This window comes from Hipposideros armiger, unplaced genomic scaffold (assembly GCF_001890085.2).
Source record: "Hipposideros armiger isolate ML-2016 unplaced genomic scaffold, ASM189008v1 scaffold_282, whole genome shotgun sequence".
NCBI lineage: Eukaryota > Metazoa > Chordata > Mammalia > Chiroptera > Hipposideridae > Hipposideros > Hipposideros armiger.
Window position 1 is genome coordinate 226157 of NW_017731632.1, and position 20901 is coordinate 247057.

At 55.0% G+C, this 20901-nt stretch overlaps 1 protein-coding gene across 6 annotated transcripts in view; it reads right to left on the bottom strand.

The window, feature by feature from the left end:
* Nucleotides 1-20901, bottom strand: part of HTT (huntingtin) — a 126980-nt gene that overhangs the window by 13233 nt on the left and 92846 nt on the right. For 5 of the 6 annotated variants that reach the window (XM_019657955.1, XM_019657953.1, XM_019657954.1 and 2 more), the window contains 17 exons: nt 19900-20079; nt 19620-19796; nt 19260-19336; nt 17879-18017; nt 16804-16926; nt 15018-15231; nt 14473-14618; nt 13245-13422; nt 12168-12263; nt 9858-10045; nt 7283-7409; nt 5326-5426; nt 4264-4418; nt 3734-3873; nt 2303-2385; nt 351-481; nt 95-224 (listed from right to left, as the gene is read on the bottom strand). In XM_019657955.1, coding sequence (XP_019513500.1) covers nt 95-224; nt 351-481; nt 2303-2385; nt 3734-3873; nt 4264-4418; nt 5326-5426; nt 7283-7409; nt 9858-10045; nt 12168-12263; nt 13245-13422; nt 14473-14618; nt 15018-15231; nt 16804-16926; nt 17879-18017; nt 19260-19336; nt 19620-19796; nt 19900-20079 — 2385 coding nt within the window. The other variant, XM_019657957.1, reaches the window with a different exon arrangement.

Here is a 20901-nt window from a genome sequence, read left to right on the forward strand (position 1 = left end):
GTGTGTGTGTGTGTGTGTGTGTGTGTGTGTGTGTGTACACACGGACCTACAGGACTGCCATGCACACGTGATGGAGACGGGGAGGTGAACTTACAGATCGAACCACTTCGCTGATCAGGATGACGGGAGTCCTTCGGGCTGAACTGGACGGCAGGATCCAGCGACTGTACAGTTCAAGCAAGAACTGAGAACAGGAGTGGATGTCAACTCCAGCCCGGTGTTTCCTGCAGGGGATGCGAGCTGGGTCACTTCCCCACACACAACATGGGAGAGCTCACTTAACAAGCACCCCAACAAATCAAACGACTAATAAATTTCCAATGGCTTTAACCCAGAAGGCAGGTGGAAACCTGGAGTTGGCGGGAGACATGGGTGGCGAGGCCGGTGCGGGGACGTCGGCCTCCTCCTCCTCCTCTTCGCCCCACTCCTCCTCCCGCAGTGGCGTGATGCTGTTCCCCAGCCACACCGAGTGGATGGACACCTTCAACAGACACAGGCCACTCGGGTCAGCGCGTGGGCCAGGCGGTGGGTCCCAGAAGCAAGCAGTGCCGCCTGGGTCCTCTGAACCGAGCAGACCCGGTGGGTTCTGGGCAGGGAGCCCCAGACTGGGGGCGATGGGCTGTGGAGAGCTCCGCCTCCAGTACTAAGGACCCAGAATGAGGGGAGCAGCTGAGAACAGGGAAGGAAAGAGCCTCTAAGAAAGGACACTTGAGCTGCTGAGGGGTTTGTGGATGAAGCCCGGCAAACACTGGAACCAGGACGTGGGTTTCTGTCAAAACCAGTCCTGCCTCATGGGTGGTAAACCTCTTTCTCTGAATTACATGCTAAGAAAAGCACCCTTACAAATGCAAAAGCGGTGCCGTGCTTACCCCGGAGCCGGCGGGGTGGGAGCGCAGCGGTGCTGGAACAGGAGCTAGTCCCCGCGCACGCTCCCCCACACCAGCTCAAACACACCACCTGCCTCCCCACAGCCAGCTCACAGAAAGTCCTGCAGCCCTCAGCATGGTGCCGCACTGCCCAGGGATGGGACAAGTGGCCGCGGGCTGCACTGCCCCAAACGCTGCTTTCCATCACCGACACACCGGCCCCAATGTCCACTCTGAACCAGCTGCTATTCCTCTCGGCAGTGGGGCTGGGGGCCGCTGCCCCAGGCCTGCCAGACTGAAGGTAACCCAGGGATCCCCAAAAGCCATCTTCAGGCCAATGAGGGGCCCCTCTGCTACTCTCACTCCCCGCCCGACACCCTCTCCTAGATGCCAACGGCGGCCGAGTGTAGCGGGACTGGAGCCAACAGGCATCCCCGGCTGGGCAAGGTGTCACCACATGACACTCGATTCTCGGCGGTGGGGTGTGGACACAGACACTGAAGGGAGAACACACTGAGGATGCCACGGGGCCCCAGAGCACAGCCCTTAGCCGGCCAGCGGGTCCCGGCCTTCTGCTCACAGCCTGCTCCCCAGAGCCCTCCACTACCCACTGCTCGGACTGGTCAGGGGTGGAAACATCTCTGCCAAGTACAAAGAGCGGACAGGGTGCCTGGGCTTCCCGATTACAGGAAGGTGTGTGGGAGAAAACGGGGCGGGGACACAAGCATGGTCCTGGGGACCCACTGAGGAGCCCGCTGTCCAGGACACGTGGGGAACCACCGGACCAGCGAGTGCTTGCAAACAATGTTCTGACAAGTTTCTTCTGAAACACAAACTAAAGGAGGACATCGGGATAAGTGCTTTCTAGGCAGAGCGGCACAAAGCTGAGGACTCAGGAGCCAGGGTGCTGCGCGGAGTCCCTGCACCCAGCACACAAGCGGCCTCGCACCACCACCCACTATCACATGCACGACTGCCCCACTTTTCTGAGGGGGAAACTAAACACAGTTCACAGTGACCCACCCAGGACGTTGTGGACCTGGCACCCAGTGCCGCCGGCCCTGCTGCCACCCTGGGCGGTGACCGCGCTGCCTGAGCTGGCGGCTGGGATGCTGCAGATCTGCGGCCCAGCAGAGCCAGGGCCCTTCTCTGTGTTCACGCCCCGCAAGCAGCGGGACCCGGTCCTTCTGTGTCTCTTTTTCAGCTAAGCCTCACTTACACTATCTCAGCACGTTTACACACATTTATGCCATTACGGACAGAAAATACCTTAAATCCTCCTTGGAATAAATAGTATCGGTGAAACAAATAAAAGTAAACCTTGCTTTTATGTAAGAAGTGATAGATCCTTTCTTGTGAGCATGTTAAATGGCCCAAGTCTGGACAGGACAGAGCGAGGCAAGTGGAAGGAGGCGCCCGCACAAGTGCTGACTGACCTGGCCGAGCTTGTAGCTCATGTCGCCCAGCTCCCGCTCGGGGTTGATCTGCAGCAGCAACTCGTCATGGCTGATGAGGGCCCCTGTGGGGGACAGTGCCGTCAGCCCCGCCTGCAGGCGCCCCCAGAGCCTGGCAGGGGCACCGCTTTGCGGAGCTCAGGGCCTACAGGGCCTGTCACTTTAGAGCCTGGCTAGCTGGCAGGGCCACTGGGGCACTGCTGGACCATCACTTTTCTCCATGACGGTCCAGAGCAGGCAAGCCCCGGGGGCCCAGAGGACAATTTCGGTGGACAGTCCCTCCCGGGACCCTGCCATGGTGCCCGGGCTGTGCCGATGCACCCACCAGAAACAGGTAGGCTGATGCTCGCCCCACAAACCCCTAACCGTCCTCCATACGCTCCACACCCCAGGCCAAATGGCCACCTCCCTTCCTTCCGCTGGGCATCACCCCCACCCCAGCTGAAAGGCCTGTTGACCTCACCAGACATAGCATCAACCTCTCCTGAGGGGCTTCCCTGACACCCCTGGGAACACTGCTCTCCTCAGAGCTCTGAGAGCGCCTCCCGGTACCTCTCCTGGCACTGGCTCTGCTCCTTCTGTGACAGTTAGTGATGCCACATCTCAGCTCTCCTCTCGGCCATCAGCTTCTCAAGGGACCCACGGCCACTCAAGTTCATAGACTCAGCCTAACTCAAAGCCCCAGTAAATCCTGGGGGTGTGTAACATACTGCATTTCCATAAAGAACCTTGTCCAGGAAAAGCTTTCAAGATGCTTCAACCTGCAGGATCTAACAACTCCTAAAAAACCTAGGGAATCACAAAAACTCTAGACTAAAATACTGTCAACAACAACAAAAAGTGCATTAAAAAGAAAAAAATATCCCAACACTCTCTTCTTTGAAGCCAGGGTGCCAAAGTCCACCACAGCGCAGGCCCACCACTTGCAGGCCCAGGTGGGACAGGTAACCCGACCAGACGCGTGCGCGGCCAGGGGTGAGGCTGGCAGCGTGGGTGGGGGGAGAGGGAACTCAGACCCAGGCCGCCCAGCCCAACGGCTGCTGGGAAATGCAGCGTGCTTGCCACGGTGACGTCTCACGAGGAGGGGACACTCACACTGTCCCCACGAAGGCCATTGACTTTCTAATTCAGCCTGTACAGCCCCGTGCAGGGCGAGGTCTCAGCCTCTGACACCTCTTTTGCCTCCCACCGCCTGACAGGCCAGACGAGCTCCTGTTCATATCCAGGCTTATTGCCTGAGGACTGCTGAGCCCCCGGTTCCTGACTGAGACTCGTACTTAAATGAATCAGGAGAGCACTTTAAGTAAACAGCCTCCAAATAAACCATGACTCGGTCTGTCTGCCCAACCGGTGCTGTCACTATGCGGCCACATTCTCAGTCTGGCCCGAGTGTAAATGCTCCCCAACAGGTACCTGCAGTGGCTGGAGACAGAGAGGGGACTGGGTCCCACGCTTGGTATAAGTGATGGGTGGCGACATTGTCTCTCTTCGAAACCATTGCTTGAATTTCCTGTTCTACAATTCCTCTGATCACACTCAACTTCCTCCCAAACCTAAGATTCAGAACAAAGGTTAATATTTGCTTCCTTCAAAATCGTAAGAGTGAGAGACACCAGGACCACCCCCCCCACCCCCCAGCTTTGCCTAAAGGAAACAGGCACCTACAGTAGCAAAGGCCACCCCATGGCAGCGATTCCCGTCCTGGGCCCTCGCACAGACACCCTGTTAGCGGCTAGTTCAGGTGACCCGTGGCGCTCTGCTCATTCTCGGGTCCCTGTTCACCACATCGCTTTTGGATTCGCGCCTTTTGCTGCCAGGCAACATGCACTGTGTTTTCTGTTAGTTTCAGCAACAAGGAAAAGGCCTGGGGGAAGCTGCTGGTCGCCCTGGGTGGGTACAGGGCCTCCCCACAGCCCCACCACAGCAGTGCCCTGGAGACAGACCTGGTGTCCAGGGCCTTCAGGGGTTTGTTCCGGGGCTGCTGCTCCAAGCAGCTCACGGCTGGGTTGCCGGCCACGGGCACGGTCATCGCGCTCAGCACCAGGGAGGTGATGGCCTGCACGGCCAGGACGTTGATCTGGGTCCGCTCTGTGTCTTCCTGCAGGGACAGCCCCCACATTGCCATGTCATGAGCAGCCGGCCGCCAACAAGCCGCTGCCTCCCCCCCACACACACACACACACACACAGACGCCAAGGCCGTGGCCCTGAGCACCGGAGGGACAAGGCTTCCTGGCCAGGGGCCTGCTCTGTCACCACAACCCCCACACACAGGTGACTTAAAAAAATCTGATGGGCAAATGTCCACCTTTCAAAGCAACCTCTCCACGGGTACAAACCTCCCATCAGGAATTGCTTTTTAAAGAAATTACCCTTCAGTTTCCTCACTAATTTTAGGAACATTAATATGACAACCTGTTAGCTTCTACACGTGGGTGTAAAGACAGAGTGGATGGTTTGACATCCACCTACTCTTTGAACTGTCCTCTCTGTAAGTCATACCACACCTTCTGCAGGAATTCAGGACCTACATCTGTGGCTTTCGCTCTCTCAGGGCTTTGCTTTACCAGAACATGGCTTTCACGAATGTTATGTTAACACAGTATACACCAAAACGCCAAGAAGCCTGGGTGAAGCTTGGCAAAACAGCCAGGAAAAATCAAAGCAGTACATACACACGGCCTTTCTAGAGCCCCCTTTCATTCTGATTCAGCCTACATACTGTACCTGAATACCGGAAAACAGAACTCAGAAATACGTTCAAGAAAGGGGGCAATTGACTGACCCTTAGCGTGTAATGCACTGTGACAAAATGCACTGCACCCACCCAGGTAGGAACCCCCGAATCTTGGGGAGATCTCTTCCTGCTCTGGCTTCTCTTTTTAAAATAACATGAGACAGAAAAAAAGGAGCCCGCTGCCCTCCTTGCCCACCACCACGGATTCACAAGCTGCCGTGACCACCCACGCGCCAGCCAGCAGACGCATGGCCCTGCCCGAGGCTTACTTCCGGGGGGCTCTCCTCCTGCTCCATGACGAGGGGCTGAGTCACCAGGACACCGAGGAGGGTGGCCCATGTTTCCTCAAACTGGGTACGGCTGGTCCACCCTGGGAATGCAAATGTTACGTGAGACGGAGGGGCGCCCAGTCCTCAAGCTTTTCACGACAGTTGGGCCGTGCGGCTCTACCTGGAACAGGCCCTGCCCCAGGGCCACGTACAGCAGCCCCCTTCACCCTCACGGCAGTTCTGTGATGCACACACTGCCACCTCTGGTCCATCAACGAGGTCCATCAACGAGGACACTGAAGCACACACGCCCCAGGCCACATGACAAGTGGCACGGGCCAAGTTCAGCCCTGGTGGAGAGATGCCCTCCCCACCCCCGCAGTGGAGCTGCAGCAAAGTCGAATGGGGTTGGAGCCGCTTCCGCCCTGCACACCAAAGGGTTCAAAGTCCCCCAGAGGCTCGGCCACTAGACAGAGCTCAGCATGCACAGCTTTGCATGCAGCTCAGGCCACGCGTGCCGCTGTGCGTGCTGGAGTGTGTGCGGTGCGGAGTCTGTCTCAACAAGAAAGTTACAGCAGTGGTTTCTCTGGGCCTGTTTGGAAGAACAGACCGAAAAGGAGCAGACTGCACTCGGGGCACGCAGTCCTGCGGCCACATCAGATGGCCACCCTCCTGAACCAGACCACAGGCTGCGCTCCAGCGGGAGGGTGAACAGCTGTTTCTGAGGGCTCAGTGTCCCCACTCATGGCCCTGCAGGTGGAGGTGGCCATGCCACCTGATTAGGGCTACAAGTCACAGAATCCTGGCTAAGCTGGATGAAGAAAGAGCGACAGTCTGATTAAGACATAGGCTAGATATACACAGACGGAGGCAGACACATGTGACAACTTACGCAGGGGAAAAGCAAAGGATGAACCAAGGGACAGTGAGCAAGAACAAACACAATTATCGGAACCACACCGTACAACTGTCCTGGGTCTCACGCGCCTGATTGATAAGCCACACACAGGGTGGCTCGGTGAAGAGGATGAGCTGGGATGAGGCCTGAAAGGCCAGGAGGTGGCCTGGCAACAACCTCCAGAAAGAGGGGAGGAGGACATGCTCCTGAGGCAGCCCGTCTTGGACTGCGCTCAGGTTCCATCTTGGACGAGGTGATGGGTCGTGCGCTTGACTAAAGGGCAAGGTAGAGGCAATGAGGCTGTGCCACCTGAATCCTCCGGGGCCTGAGTGAGCACAAAGCCTGCCGAAGCCCGAGACAGGAGGCACCGCGGGACCCAGAGTGCATCTGGCACAGTCAGGGTGCCATGCCCAACGCAGCAGACAAACGTTCCCGGGACGCCCTAGCAGGGCACTGCCACTCAGGGTCTACCAATCACAACCCTCAGCAGGTCACACCTCCATCCACAAAACGGGGACAAAAAGAGGCACTTCCCCTGTGCTGCAGAGAAGGGTCCTGATAGGAAAACTGCCACCACCGTCCCCTGCAGGGGTACTGGGCACGAGGTGCCTCCCTGAACTTCATGATGGCGGCTGGGGTCCTGTCCACAGCACACACAGCCCGCGCTGCCTCATCGGAGGTCTGCCCCCCCTCTCTCCACCATGCTGGGTCCACCGTCCTCCACACGAGCAGCAGCTGCAGGGACCACACAGCAAAACCTGCCCAGGACAGGTGACAATACGAAGACTGAGTGTGGCCCTCCCGTCACACACCAGGGGACCTGCCCGACCTCAACCGAGCCTGATGTAGGAGAACTTGGGGTTCAACTCACACACAAACTGGGGTCGAATGTCCCACTGTGACAGCTCTGAGCACACTGCTAAATGCATTCGTGTAAGTAGGTCACACCCTGAATCTTTCAGGGAGAAAGATGAGACGAGCCCACTTCTGGGGCGCGGGGTTTGCCCTAAGCCGTCGTGTTGCCACAGCCCCCGACTCTGCAGGGGAAATGGAGCCTACCCAGCGTGTTGATGCGGTAGATGAACTCTTTGAAGACTTCCTTTTCCTGGAGGAACTCCACAGGGATCTCGGGGAACACTGTGCTGAAGTCCCCTCCCGGCTTGGGCGACCATCCGAGCTTCCAGACCTGAGGGAATGAAAAAGGAGCCAGGGCCGGCCGAGTGGCGCGATGGTTAAGAGCTGGGATGCCAGAGGGCCCCGGTTCGGATCCCACATATGAGGGCCAGTGACTGCCCTCCACAGCTAAGATGCTGAACAACAGCTCAACCTGGAGCTGGGCTGCCATGAGTCGCCGGCGACGGCATGGGCTGCAGTCCCTGTGGCAGTGGATTGCCATGGGCTACCGTGTGTGGCCAGCAGCCAGCGTGAGCGGCCAGCAGCCAGCGTGAGCGGCCAGCAGCCGCAGTGAGCGGCCGTCCAGAAGCCGGCGACTGATCTGCCTCGCCAGAGAAGAGCGCAATGATGGTGCCAACTTGGGCCAGTGAAGCAACGTCCTCCACAACTAGATTGAAGAACAAAAGGACAGCAACTTGTCTGTTCCCCTTTCCCCAATTCCCCAGCACTGTTCCCATCCCCCCAATTCCCCAATAAAAATCTTTAAAAAAAAAAAAAAGAAAAAGGAGCCAAATCGCACAGTCAAAGCAGGACGCGCATCGCGAGGGCACCAGGAAAGGCCGCTTCTCTAAGCGCAGCCCCCTCCTGAGCCCTGACCTACTGACCACACATGCCCCCTCCCTGGGAAAAGGCTACAACCACCTGGCCGAGCACCTCCCTGCCCACCGGTGAGCCTGTCTGCTCCCCCACCCAGGCAGCTGCGCTGAGTCAGGCGCAGAGCACCCATTCCATGTTTGTGAACTCCATTAAGTCCAGCTTTGTGGGTCGGTCAGGGGTTCCACACGCCGGACCCGGACCCCTGAGCAGGCGCTGCTCCAACTTCGGCTGCTGGCACCGCTCCCTTCCCCATGGAAGACACTTCCTAAGTCCCTCCCATTCCTCCCCAAACCCACTCGCATCCTGTCACAGCCGCCTCCAGAGGGCTGCCCGGTGCAGGGAGGACGCTTGCTGGAGGAGCTCACCCACAGGACAGGTCTATGCTTGCACGTTCCCGAGTCTGTCCCAGACACCCTGACTTCTAGACTGCCTTCCGTCACCATCTCCCCACGCCCTCACAGGTGCGGTTGTCTCAAAACCTGCAGTGACTCGTGTGCCACAGTTGAGACCAGTCCTGCAGTGACCACAGCCTGTCTTCCTGGTGGGCTCCTGTGTCACAAACGCCGCCAGCTGCCTGCTCTGCAATGCCCCTCGGCACAGCACGCCCGGGGCTGCTCTCAGAAGGAGCCCTCCACGTGGGTACCATCACCCCACAGCACAGCCCTCTTCGTCCCCGGGGTCTAACAAGCACCGTTACTTTGGTGCACCCACGTGCATGGGGCCTGGGCCCCACCGGCGGGTGTGAAGCTGGCGCCTGCCCTCTGGGTCTTAGCTGACCCTCAGCTCCTGAGCCAGGCCGGCTGGGCCAGCCCATCACCCCTTGTGACTGCAGCGAATTCCCCGGGGGGAGCACAGTCCAGCCTCCACCATCCACCCTGATCATACTAAGCTCCGTTGTCTGAAACGAGCCCTGATCAATAACACCTACCTGAAACTGATTCTGAAGACAATTTCAAAAGGAGTGGGTTGTGCCAAAGCACATGAATGACCTCCACAGGGGACGACTCTGAAAGGGAGACACTCCCAGAGGGGTCATTTCTGTCACACCGTTAACCGAATTCATCTCTGCCTTCAGCATCCCACCGGTCACTAAGTGCCTACTAGTGGGAGATGAGGTCTTTTTTTTTTTTTAATTGGGGAATTGGGGGAGAGGAACAGTGTTGGGGAATTGGGGAAGGGGACCAGCCAAGTTGACGTTCTTCAATCTTTGTTGTGGAGGGCGCCAGTAGCCATCTGGCTGCCCGTCGGCAGCTCGTGGCCTCTAAGCTCAAGGTGCTGTGTTCAGTCTTAGTTACGGGTGGGCGGAACCACCATCCCATGTCGGAGTCGAACCCGGCAGCCTTGTTGTTAAAAGCGCACGCTCTATCCACTGAGCCATCCGGGTGGCTGCTCAGCTCAAGGTGCCGAGTTCAGTCTTAGTTGTGGGCGGGCGTAGCCCACCATCGAACAGGCAATCTTGTTGTTAGGAGCACGTGCTCTCACCAGCTGAGCCATCCTGCCACCTATTGGAAGCTCAGCGACAGCTCAGCTCAGGCGCAGCGTCACTGGCCCATGTGGGAATCGAACTGGCGGCCCTGTTGCTCAGAGCTCGTGCTTTTAAGCCAACTCTTAACCAACCACTGGCCGAGGGTGCCACCGGCCAAGCCACTCGGCTGGTCCTTATTTCTTATGTGCTGCTTTGCCCCATAGAAAAGCCAGCATTTCTGCTAACTCCAGCTGTGTGTCACGCCCAGAGACAAGAGGCAGGTGTCAGGACGACACTCAGTGCCCTGGCCACCTCAGGGCGGCCTCTGAAGTCACGATCACACTCACCCGGGAACCCCAGCCTCATTTGTCCTGGTCTCCGCAAAGAAATGAGACTCACCAGCGGAGGAACACGCGTGTAGCTGTTGACGAGGGGCAGGCGGGCCAGGCTGACGACGATGTTCCTGAGCACCGAGGTGAGAAACGCGGGCACGCTGCTGTTCCTTTTGTGCCCCAAGGCCAGCACAGTGGGCAGAGCTTCCACCATTTCCGCCACCATGCCACAGGCTGCAGTGATGTACTCAGGCCCTAAGCAAGCACCACAGTGGAGAGAGGACGGTGCTGTCAAAACCACCCGGCCCGCCGCCTTCTCCTCCTCTCCCTGCCAGGATGGAAGGTACACCCCACAGCCAGTCGTTCCAGCCAGGACAGCGGCGCCCCGGACTTGTAGCTGGTCACTGAAGGCCTGCAGATTTACCTGCTCTTATCTGTCTACACACGCAGTTGACTGCATGTCACCCTGGACTGCTGTGGCCTCCTGCCTTGCGTCCCAGCCCTCCCGCCCTCCCTGCAGCTGGCTTTCTCTGGTTCTCCCAGCACCTGGAGCTCGTCCCTAAGCTGGCATGTGAAAAACCATGGTGTGATCCCTGGTTCACCGTTTCCCAAGATCAGGGTTCTGAGGGCGGTGGGCATTCCAGGCTAGCACTCTGGAGGCAAGAGGAAACACCCCACTTAGCTGAGAACTCGGCACCTGGAGCAGGGGCTGCTTCTGACTCACTTCGAGTCTGGCATTGAGGATATACCCTCAATCACCTGCTGACAAATGTTTAGGGCTGTGGATGGGTGTTAGCCGTGGTCTATGAGGTTCAACAGGCCGGGCGACTTCCTCCTACACAGAGGACTCTTCCTGGGCTCAAGGAGTCAGACCCCAAGCTAAGAGAAACGAGGCTGACTTCAGTAGAACTGACTGAGCATCTTTAAGAGGTACCATCCCATGGGGGAGACAAAAAGCAGCCTCTTCCTCTGGCCGGGGGGGACAGGAAGCGGCCTGAGCAGGGCCTTGGTGGGTGTGCACAATGGCATTAACCCAAAGGAAATGCACTCCAGCCAGCGGCCTGCCTGCTCTGACTCAACCCTTCACACGCCGGAAGTACTTTCAAGTCACACCTGCAGTTAGGGTGCCACCAGCCGAGCACCTGTGACAGCCGGGCACTTGTTCTGAGTGCCTTACGAGGATTAACTTACTCCACCCTATACCAGCTCTAGGAGGTTAGCATACTCCTATCCTCACGAAAGCACCGAACTTGCCCAGGCCACTCAGTGAGATGTGTGAGTATCTGCACACCCTCAGGTCTCAGCAACAACTCCTGAAATCACACACAAGGGCTGACAGAACCGGTTTCGGGATGAACACTCAGAGAAGAGCCTGGCTGTGGCATGAAACGCCACCGCTTCTGATGGCTGTGCAATTACAAAGCCTGCGCAGGCAACCATGAATACCAAAGACAGACTCCATCGTTAATTACCTGGGACCACACAAAAGCTGACAAAAAAGACACAAAGCATTCATGGATGCATTATGGAAAAGGCGTGTTGAAGCCAGCACAGCACATATAAGACCCTGTCCGGTGTTCTAAGTAAGAGCCGCCATGACACAGCCCAGAGCTGCCAGGTGAGGCGTCTCCTCCCCTCTTTGCAAGACAGGCCACAGGCTGGCATTCCAGCCAGACCATCCGGTGAAGAGCAGGAAAGACCTGGAGCCTGGAGGCCTGGGTGACAAGAAGTCACTCAGCCGAGCAGCCTTCCTCCTGCCCTGCCCCGCCGCCACGTTCAGGAAAAAGTGTGTGAAAGACAGGGATCTGCCTCAGTCTAGAAGAGGTTTAAGAAATGGGGTGTGGACTTCTTGTTTCTGTAGGAAGAGCAAGAATTTTAATATAAAAATCCACCAAAGTAAATGGCTGAAATAGGTACTCAGGTTACCTAATATTCAGGTGGGTATTCCCCCTAACTGAAAGTTCTCTAATATTTCTGTTTGTTCATTCATTACTAAACAAACATCTGCCCATCACTTACAATAGTGAGCGCACAGAAAAAGGCAAGCATACGCTCTGCCCCAAGGAACCAGTCTCAGGTGAGAGGCACACAAAGCCATTCGGTGCAGGACGGAGGACAGCAAGGCCTCCCCAGGGCCGTGATCCCCACTGAGTGTGGAGGGTCAGCTGAAGCGAGTCATGAAGGGGGCAGATGTACAGGTGGAGGAGAGAGCAGGTGCGGGGCAGTGTCCCAAATCGCCTTCAATTTAGGGACGAGCTACAAGACGCAGCCAAGTCAGCTTTCCAGCGTCCACGTGTTGCCACTTTAAAGTCTTCTGTGGATGAATAATCAAGGCCCCCAAAAATACAGGTAAGAAAACAGGGGTCTTGAGACTTACTCTGCATATGTGAGTGTACTCCGTCCTCTCTGGCAACCTTTGGGGTGTCCGTCTGTCTTTCTGGACTGAGAAGCTGGTCCCCAGGCTGCACCACAACTAAAATCATAATAGAACAGATAAAAGAATTTCCAAACACTTTTATCATTCCTTTTTATTCACCTGTTCACATTTTGCAGACTCATACCATTTCGCAGTGACAGGCTGTGTTGAATGAGGCACAGACATCACAGACCCCACTTTAGACATTTGAGGCAGTACAAGACTCCGGCATCGAGATCTGGTAGGCCTGAAATGCACTAGAAGCAGGGCTCCTACATTCAGACTGCCCAGCCACCCCACTGTCTGCTGTCGCCACCTCCAACCCTGAAGGGTTCTATCAGACGGGCCAGGATTCACGGCTGCTAAAGGCATCCCACAACCCCCAACAAGCCTGGCTTTGAAAAATTACTCCCTGGATCTTTGTCTTCAAGTTGACAGCAAACGTACAGATGAAAACAATTTAGCAATGCAACTTCAAAACACCACTCTAATGTTCATTTAAAAACACAAAACCTCAAAACACCCTCTAACGTGTAAACTATAATGTCCAATTTTTAAAAATTTTTGGCTAATGATCCTTGTTGAGGACACTGTCCCTTGAAAAGAATAACTCACTTTTATTTTACAATATGTATTATAATGTGGTACAGAAACAAGCTTTTGAGCATAACGGAAAACGAGTAATCTTTGAATGTAATCTTATTAATATTGCGATCCTTTAGGACTAAAGGCATGAAACAGTCAACTAGGACCAGAGACCAAAGAGACATAAAATTACAAGTATTTTTTATGAAAGCTGCGACTCCAAAAATCTAAAGATGACCAGAAAAGCAAATTCAAGTGAAATCCTAGTGTGGTCTCCAAGAGAGACCCTGAAGGCTAAGGCAAAGCACCTATCTCATCCACCTCTACACACCCAATGCCGCACATGGCCCTGGGCAGGCAGCTGGCACAAAGTAAATGTCTGTGACTAGGTCTGCGGAGCTGACTACTGGTTCAGTGACAAAGGACAGACACATATTGAGGTCAGGGACTCACTGGCCTCCAGGATGAAGCGGACGCAGTGGATGAGGGAGCAGGTGTGCGTGGCCATCTCCGGGGAGGACAGCACGCTCCAGAGGCCGGGCAGCTGCAGAGCCAGGCAGCAGCAGTCCAGACCCGCCTGGAGGTCCAGACTCAGTGGGACCCGCTCGTGGATCAAATGCCACGCCAGCGCCTGCGGAGGAGGGAGGGCTGCGTTAAAGAGGCTCAGACCCACGCTGCCTCCCGTCATGCGCTTGTGCTGTCAGGGAAACAGACGAGGCAAGGAACTATTGTCCAAGGCTTGGAAGGTTGGCAGGCCAACAACCCTGACCTTCTCAAGGCACGGGCCACCACTGCCACTCCTTTCTATTCACTCCTGACCACCTGCTCCCCAAAGTGCATGGGGGGGGGCAGCTGTCTGCCGGAATGCCCACCCTGATCTGGCAGCCCTCTTTCCCCTCAGCTTTGTGGGTGCCACACTCTAGGCCCGGCTCTTCCTCGGGGACCCCCACTCTTCCTCGGGGCCCCCCTGCCTCTGTCGTGGTCATGGAGGCTGAATTTGAGCGCATGGGCTCCGGAGACAGGCAGCCATGGGTTCAACCGCCACAGGGACTCTGTCCCAGCTGGGTGAACCTGGGCAAGTCCCCGGACCTCTAGGGCCTGCTCTCCTCGTCTGTGGAAGGGGAGTAACAGGAACAGGGCCCATCTCAGGGTTGAGACCTGAACAAGGTGACACATGGGAAGTACCTTGTCCTGCACATGGGCACATGTAGTGCTTCCTTTTCCTTGGAGAAAAAAATGTAAATGGAAAATCTGTACTAAAATCAAAGAAGCAGAGTCACGCCCAAGCACACGCTGACCCCTCTGGACTGGGGAGACCCCAAAAGGCCTGTACTGGTCTCACTAATCTCCCTGCCTGGCCCTCCTCTAGGACTGATACCCGCTCCAGAGTCGCTCCCCAGACCTAGTGACAACCAGCCATGGCAGGAGGGATGATGGCTGTGGGCGGGAGCCCAGGTCCGAGGCCTGGCTCTTCAGAGCCCCCCTTCCTCGGCTCTGAAATAGGCGTAGGAAGTGCCATGTCGCCAACGTCACGACGCACCTGTGATCAGGGCTGAGAAAGCACTCAGGACAGTAAGGGAGACCGCACAGCTCCCGCTTCTGGTTAAAACTGCCTTCCTCTCTCGAGTGACAGTGCCACTCGAGTCACAACAGGACAGCGAGTTCCCAAGTGGCCACTTACCTCAAGGGTCGTGACCACAAACTTCACCGTGTCTGTCTCCTTCTCAGGAGGAAGGCGCAGGTGTCCAGGCAGTCGGGAGAGCACTAGAAAGTACTGGGCCAGGGCCCGGGCCAGAGTGGTCATGGAGCGATACAACACAGCATCCCCTAAAATGGAAGACCTCGGTGGGTGGGCGAATCAAGCAGAGGCATGTGACCTTGAAAGATAGGCACTTTCCTGAGACTCTGACATGAGTGAAAAACATCGCCACCTAGGAGTGAAAAACACCTGCACACACACGGGACCTGGGCATGTACTCCAGGCCCCGTGTCCCCTGGGGTCTCCGCCTAGTGCGCCTCCCACCTCGAGCCCAGGCGGTGTCAGTGGCTGGCAAAGTGACAGACACACCAAAGACATGCAGAGCTAGGGACCCCAGCACCGCTTCTCAGGTGCCCTGTAAATGCTTTCAATTGATTTTAGCACAGCATTTACTGTATGTTGACTCGGTGCAAAGCATGGTACTGGGTCTGCAGCAGTTTAAAATAAGACTTTTTTTTTTTAATTACCAAATAGATCATTCAACTTGCTCCAGTAGGCAGTGGGGTCCACAGGCAGGAATGGCTGGAAAACTTGGTGGACAGCCGGGAGCTGCTGAACCACACTGCTCACACGGTCCAGAGTCGCCACGCGAGCCGCTTCGAAGAGTGGACTCTTCTGGCCTCCGGAGATCTCGCGCACACCCAGGCCCAGGCACGGGGCCAACAGGCTCACATTGAACTCCTGCATCAGGCAGTTAGGGTTCAACAACAAGGACAGGCTTTCAGTCGGGCAAGAAAACACAGAAGAAAGGACAATCGAACATTTCTGAGACAACGCCAGTTAATACACAGTAAGAAAATTCTAAGAAATACTCTGCTTCTGTTAATAAACCCACAGACAACTCCATTAAATACAAGCTCAGTGAAGTCTATTTCTGGTCTCCTTTGGGTGTTTTAATTTTGAAGAAATATTTTTATTTTATTATGCTTTCAGATTTGTCTGAAATAAAAAATTTAATTGATAAAAATATATAATCGAGTGGATGTGCCATCTAAGAAATCAGTGAAACACCTAACATTCCCAAACTTTGAAAAAGATAAGTTATGCTGAAAAGCAGCCGAGATAAATCAAAGTACCATACAAATGCCATAGCTGTGGTTGGGAAAATAGCATTTCATAGGATGTTTCAATCTGTATTATGTTTTGCCAACTTTTAAAAACCATTTAAGGATTTTGAGGGCCAATTTTCAGGTAGAATGTCAATCTTTATTCAGTTAATATTCAGAAAAGCATGTGTCACCATCCGTGACCAAAACTGAACCCTTCTGTTACAGCCAGAACTTTAAAAAGCTGTTAAAAGTCCAATCGCTAAATTTGGAAAATTCAATAAATTGGTCATTAAAACAACAGATCATTCAGCAAATCAGTTTTCACTGAATAGATCTTAAACTGATTTGATTTTAGCAAACTAATTTGGGGCCAATTCTCCTCTTTTTTTCAACATAGCTCGTCTTTTCAAACTGATGGAGATTAATACGTGGGAACAAAGTGCTGTGTGGCCTCCTTAGCCTCTGTCCATCCGCATCGGCCCAGTCTTTGTGGGCCCCCCGCCCCCATGCAGCTGCCTTGCCGTCCCCTCAAGTCCCTGCTGCTTTTGCATGCTCACTGGTACGTATCAGGGCAGCACTAAGACACGACAAGTTTAGTTGACTGCTTGTCCCAGGGGGTCTGAGAAAGAGCCCACTAAGGCTGTGGCTGGACGACAGCGAAAGGGGTGGGGGTCCTACTCCTCACAGGTGCTGCCCAAGAGCTCAGGACAAGTCCTGGGCCAGCTCTCCACAGCATGCCTGCACGGGGGACCTCTGAACATCTAGGGAGGAAGTGGGGAACTGCGCTGCATCTCATTGGGGTGGAGGGACCTCACTACAGGTATGGGGGAGCAGGCCTCACTGCATCTAGGGAGGGGGCTTATAAAAGATCAACTTCCAGAACGCCAGGGAAGTATTAGATCATGTGCTGTGACACCGTCCAACACCTTTGCTCAGGCCCACGGGAACGAGCAGTTAGAACGGACTGTAGTGTAAGAGAACCCGTTTTCTTTACATGTATGAAAAGTTGACTCAAACAGTTTGCCTCCTTTCGACTCTGACGTGACTGAACTAATGTCACATCCTGCCTGGACAGCGCCTCTGCCATTAGGGCAGGCAGGTAAGTGGTCACCCTAAGGAGGCTGCACGACGATGAGAGGAATCCAACGTGTTTAAGTGACAGGAGAAAGGCAGGGATGGCCCGATCCCACAGTGCCCACCGTACCGAGTTCATCATGAATGCACTCATGTCACCTGGAGGGACCCGACTCAGCAGCTCTGCCCCCTCCAGCAGCGCCGAATCTGACCGGGTGCAGCACTGGGACTGGACGAGGCGTATGTACCAGTCCTGGAAAGGAGAGGACAGTGGTGATGGCATGCAATGGGCCGGACTTTCGAGGGCCCTCAATTCTACCGGTAACATGGTGGGTCTCCCCCCGCCACCCCTGACAGCCTGTGGCACCCGACCACAGGACCTGCGTCCTCCCCAGACTATGAACGCAATCTGGTAAGCTGGGCTCGTAGCTGCGCTGGCTGCCACCACACCACAGGTGGCTGCGAAGGCTGGTCTCTGAACGTGCTGTGACTGTCTGGACATCGCTCCTTCTCCCCTCCACCTGGGGAACGTCTGACTGCCCTCCAAAGCCAGCAAAGGTGCTGCAGGGAGCAGGCCCTGCTCCATGCCCTCCCTGCCTGTCCCTCACTTGGCATTGTACCCACCACCTTCTCTGGGGGTGGCTGCTTTGCTCCTCCCTCCAGGGCCAGCACAGGACTTCTGCTATTCGTGCCTGGATTGTTGGTTGTTGAAATCCAAGTTCATACTTAAATTGAACTCTCTCCAAGAAAGTAGGGTGCCAAGGCTCTTCCCGGGGCCCAACGGCCCAGCTGAGGTGTGAGTTTTAGGGTAATGACGTTCAGGGACTGTGGGGTGGTGGGGTCAATACTGCAGGCGGTCAGCAGGTGTAAGGAGGAGACGGGCCAGGTGGACGCGTGCCTGAAGGCTTGTGCAGTCTAAGTGCAGGCCGCGGCCCCTACCTCCTGACTGTCCCACTGACTGCCCTGACCCCCCGCCCCCGCCGTGCGTGTCCTAGTCAGCATTTCCTTTCTCACTCCCTGGCTGGACTCAGGCACGCCGTCAGGCGTGGGATCCCGCCCGCTGCTGGCAGGAAACAGCTGCACCAAGCGCCATGACATCCTGCCACCCGAACCGCCCCGTCACACTCTGGGTCTGCAGGGAGTGGACAGTGGTACTCAGTGCCCTGAGCCGGCCCATGCATCTCACACAGACATGAGGCACTCACTTTGTCTGGACTCATTGTCTCCAGTGCCAGGGGCCCATCCCCATCCAGTGGATGAGACGTGACCAGAGGAGAGGGGCCACGTGACCCTGGTGCGGTGGCGAGGCGAAGCCTGTCCAGCAGGGAGTAGAGCCTTTGGTGTCTAGAATCCAATCACACATGGGTTAGAGCCCAGCTTCACGGGGAAGAAATAACAGTGGCCTCTTAAAGCGAGATAAACTCAACTGATGTGCTCTTTAAAGCTACTTCTCACTGACACTCAAACAAGTCATGACGCCAGTTCAGGTCCTAGTTTACTTCTAACAACCACACTTTATGCCCCATAAATATTTTTCAGAAATTTCATTTATACTCAAACATTGCAATAGGCAATACAAGGACAGCAGCTAATCAAAGCATCCTTCAGAAAGGCAAAGTATCATCCAAGATCCAAGTGCATGGCAATCTCCCAGCAAGACAACATGTATACCAATTATGGTCACTTTATAAGAGAATCACCTCGTCTGCTACAAGATATTTATAGTCTTCCTCATCAGGGCTGAACACTAAGTCTAGGATCAAACAAAAATAACAGCCTGACCAAACTACACCGTGACTCAGCCCGGCATCCTGCAAAACCACGCACAGCCAGGTCCTGCCCACTGAACCTCGCCCCTTCCCTATTAAAGATGCCACCCACAGCCACTCTTACTACTGAAGTCACAGCATCATAACTATATTCTCTCTCTCGCACGCTCCACCACCCCCACCTACCCTCGGGGAGGACAAGGGTAAAAGATTCTCCGTTTATTTTGCTGTCAAGGAAATACACTCATAATAGATGCCATGATTTCTGATAAAGGCTTTTAAAGGCTTTGCAAACAAACTTTGGTGATAAATAGCTATAAAGAAAAAATGTTTAACAAGATGCAGACATAATTCGTGCAAGTTAAGAATTCGGTTAACATCTTCCGGATTTGCCAACTCTCACTTAGCAGTTAGATTACATACTTTGACTCTGTTCAGATGAAGCTGGTAACTCATCTTCCCATCCATCACAGGACGGTGAACAGAGCTGAAGGCTAAGCTTCAAGCAGCCCTGAGGCCGGCAGCACACGTCCGCACAGGCCGGCGGGCACATGTCCGCACAGGCCGGCGGGCACACGTCCACTAAGGGGGCCCAGAGGTAGGCACACATCCACACAGGCAGCCGGCTGATGCTGTCAGGTCCTCTGGCTCTGTCTGTATAGTGTGAAGCAGCTCTGTGTAATGCAGGAGGCTTTCTATAAGGCCCCCTGCAGTAAACCCATCGACATAGCACGCCAGTCTCTCATCCTGCGAGTTCATTCCCTTACAAACCTAAGTCTTCACATCCAAAGCACGGAGCGCCTGGTTCCAACGTTACCTCTGAGCTAATCCGCTGCTCTGAAGGTTTTCCTGGATTCTGTTTAGTTCTTCCACTGGCAGCTGGGCCGTGCTGTTCTAAAGTAGACAAGCACACATCAGGGGTTTGTAACACAATGAATCAAAACGGCCTCACGCGCATTTACAATGGAGAAACTGACATGTGCGGCTTATCGGACGCAGCAAAGGCAGGTTAGAAGACACTCGTATCAGACACACAAGGAATGACGAGTTCATACGTGTCACATGTTTCCTTTAGTGACCATATGAAGAATATGCCCGTGGAGGAAAACCCCAGCAACTGTTCGGCTTGCCTTGCTCAGTGTTTGATAAAAACCGGTATCAGTGTTTTTCTCAGTACCTGCAAATTCGCAGCCAAAAGCATTTCCACCCGGCGACAGGCCAGGGTGTCTACCATGCGAGCCAGCACGCGGAACGGAGTGCACAGCAGCTTGTCCACGTACAGCGCTAACACGGCACCCGACTGGCTGAGGTGAATCCCTTCCAGGCACTGGAGCGTCTTCTTCAGCGCAGTGGGCTGGCGTGGGACAGAGGACAGAGGGTTTTGCCAAGTGGAAACCAGGATTCCAAAATGTCAGGCTGAGAACACGGACTGACAACAGCGGGCAGCAGGCACTTACGGTCGAGAGGTTCTCACAGCGAGACTGAATGGCCTGGATGAAAAGGCCACTGGCCGCGGAGTTCCGGTGGACGGCACTGATGAAATCCTGCACAGGGGGCTCCCGGGACAGGCTGATCAGGTCCTGGATGTGGTTCACGATGAGCCACGTCAGGTGCTCCGAGTCGTGCAGGTTCTGACACTGAGCGAGGAGAGAAACAGCCCAAGCCTCACTCCCAGGCAGAGCGTGACAGAGCAGGCGTTAATGCCTCCGAGAGGCATGAGGGGCAGGAAGGGGAACACACAGCCCAGGTGTGAGCCTCAAGGACACAGCTGGTGTCTGAGCACCGATCATCGACGAGCAGGAACTCACTTTCCAGAGTCTGTCGCCTTCCACCACGCACAGTGGCCAAGGCTGTTCCAAGTGAGACCCCACCGGGGACATGGGAGTCAGCAGTCCAGCTGCAAGGGACACCAGCCAACGGCCTGGCCAGGATGAGGTCCAGGGCCGTGGGGGGCGGGGAGGGGGGTCGGTTATCAGCCACCTGCCTCGGGCAGCAGGGACGGTGAGCTCTGCCCTGACAGGTGACTAGTCCGGAGCCAGGGCGCTCCGTCTGCAGCCACCCTGCTCTTTCCCAGGTGTCGGTGTGGCCTCCTGAGGGGTGGTCTCCGGTATCTCTTTCTCCAATTTTGTGACAGGTCAGCGGAAAAAAGAATTCCCTATAGCTGTCACAGTTTTGATAGAATTCCTGAATCCAAAATATGAATGGATCCCACATATTGACTGGATCTTAAGGGAGGAAATTTCACTTAAGATTCCTAAGGAAATAAGAAATACCCATTTTTATACACATATGTTGCCTTTTTACCTTAATTCATAATCCTCTAGACCGAAATTGTAAAATGAGACCAATTCTTTGTCATCTGGTTAACAATTAGTATTTTCCATGTGGGATAATTTGAGAGCGTTAGCTTATAAAATGAATATTTTTCTTACATCTGTGAACTACAGCATTATATAATT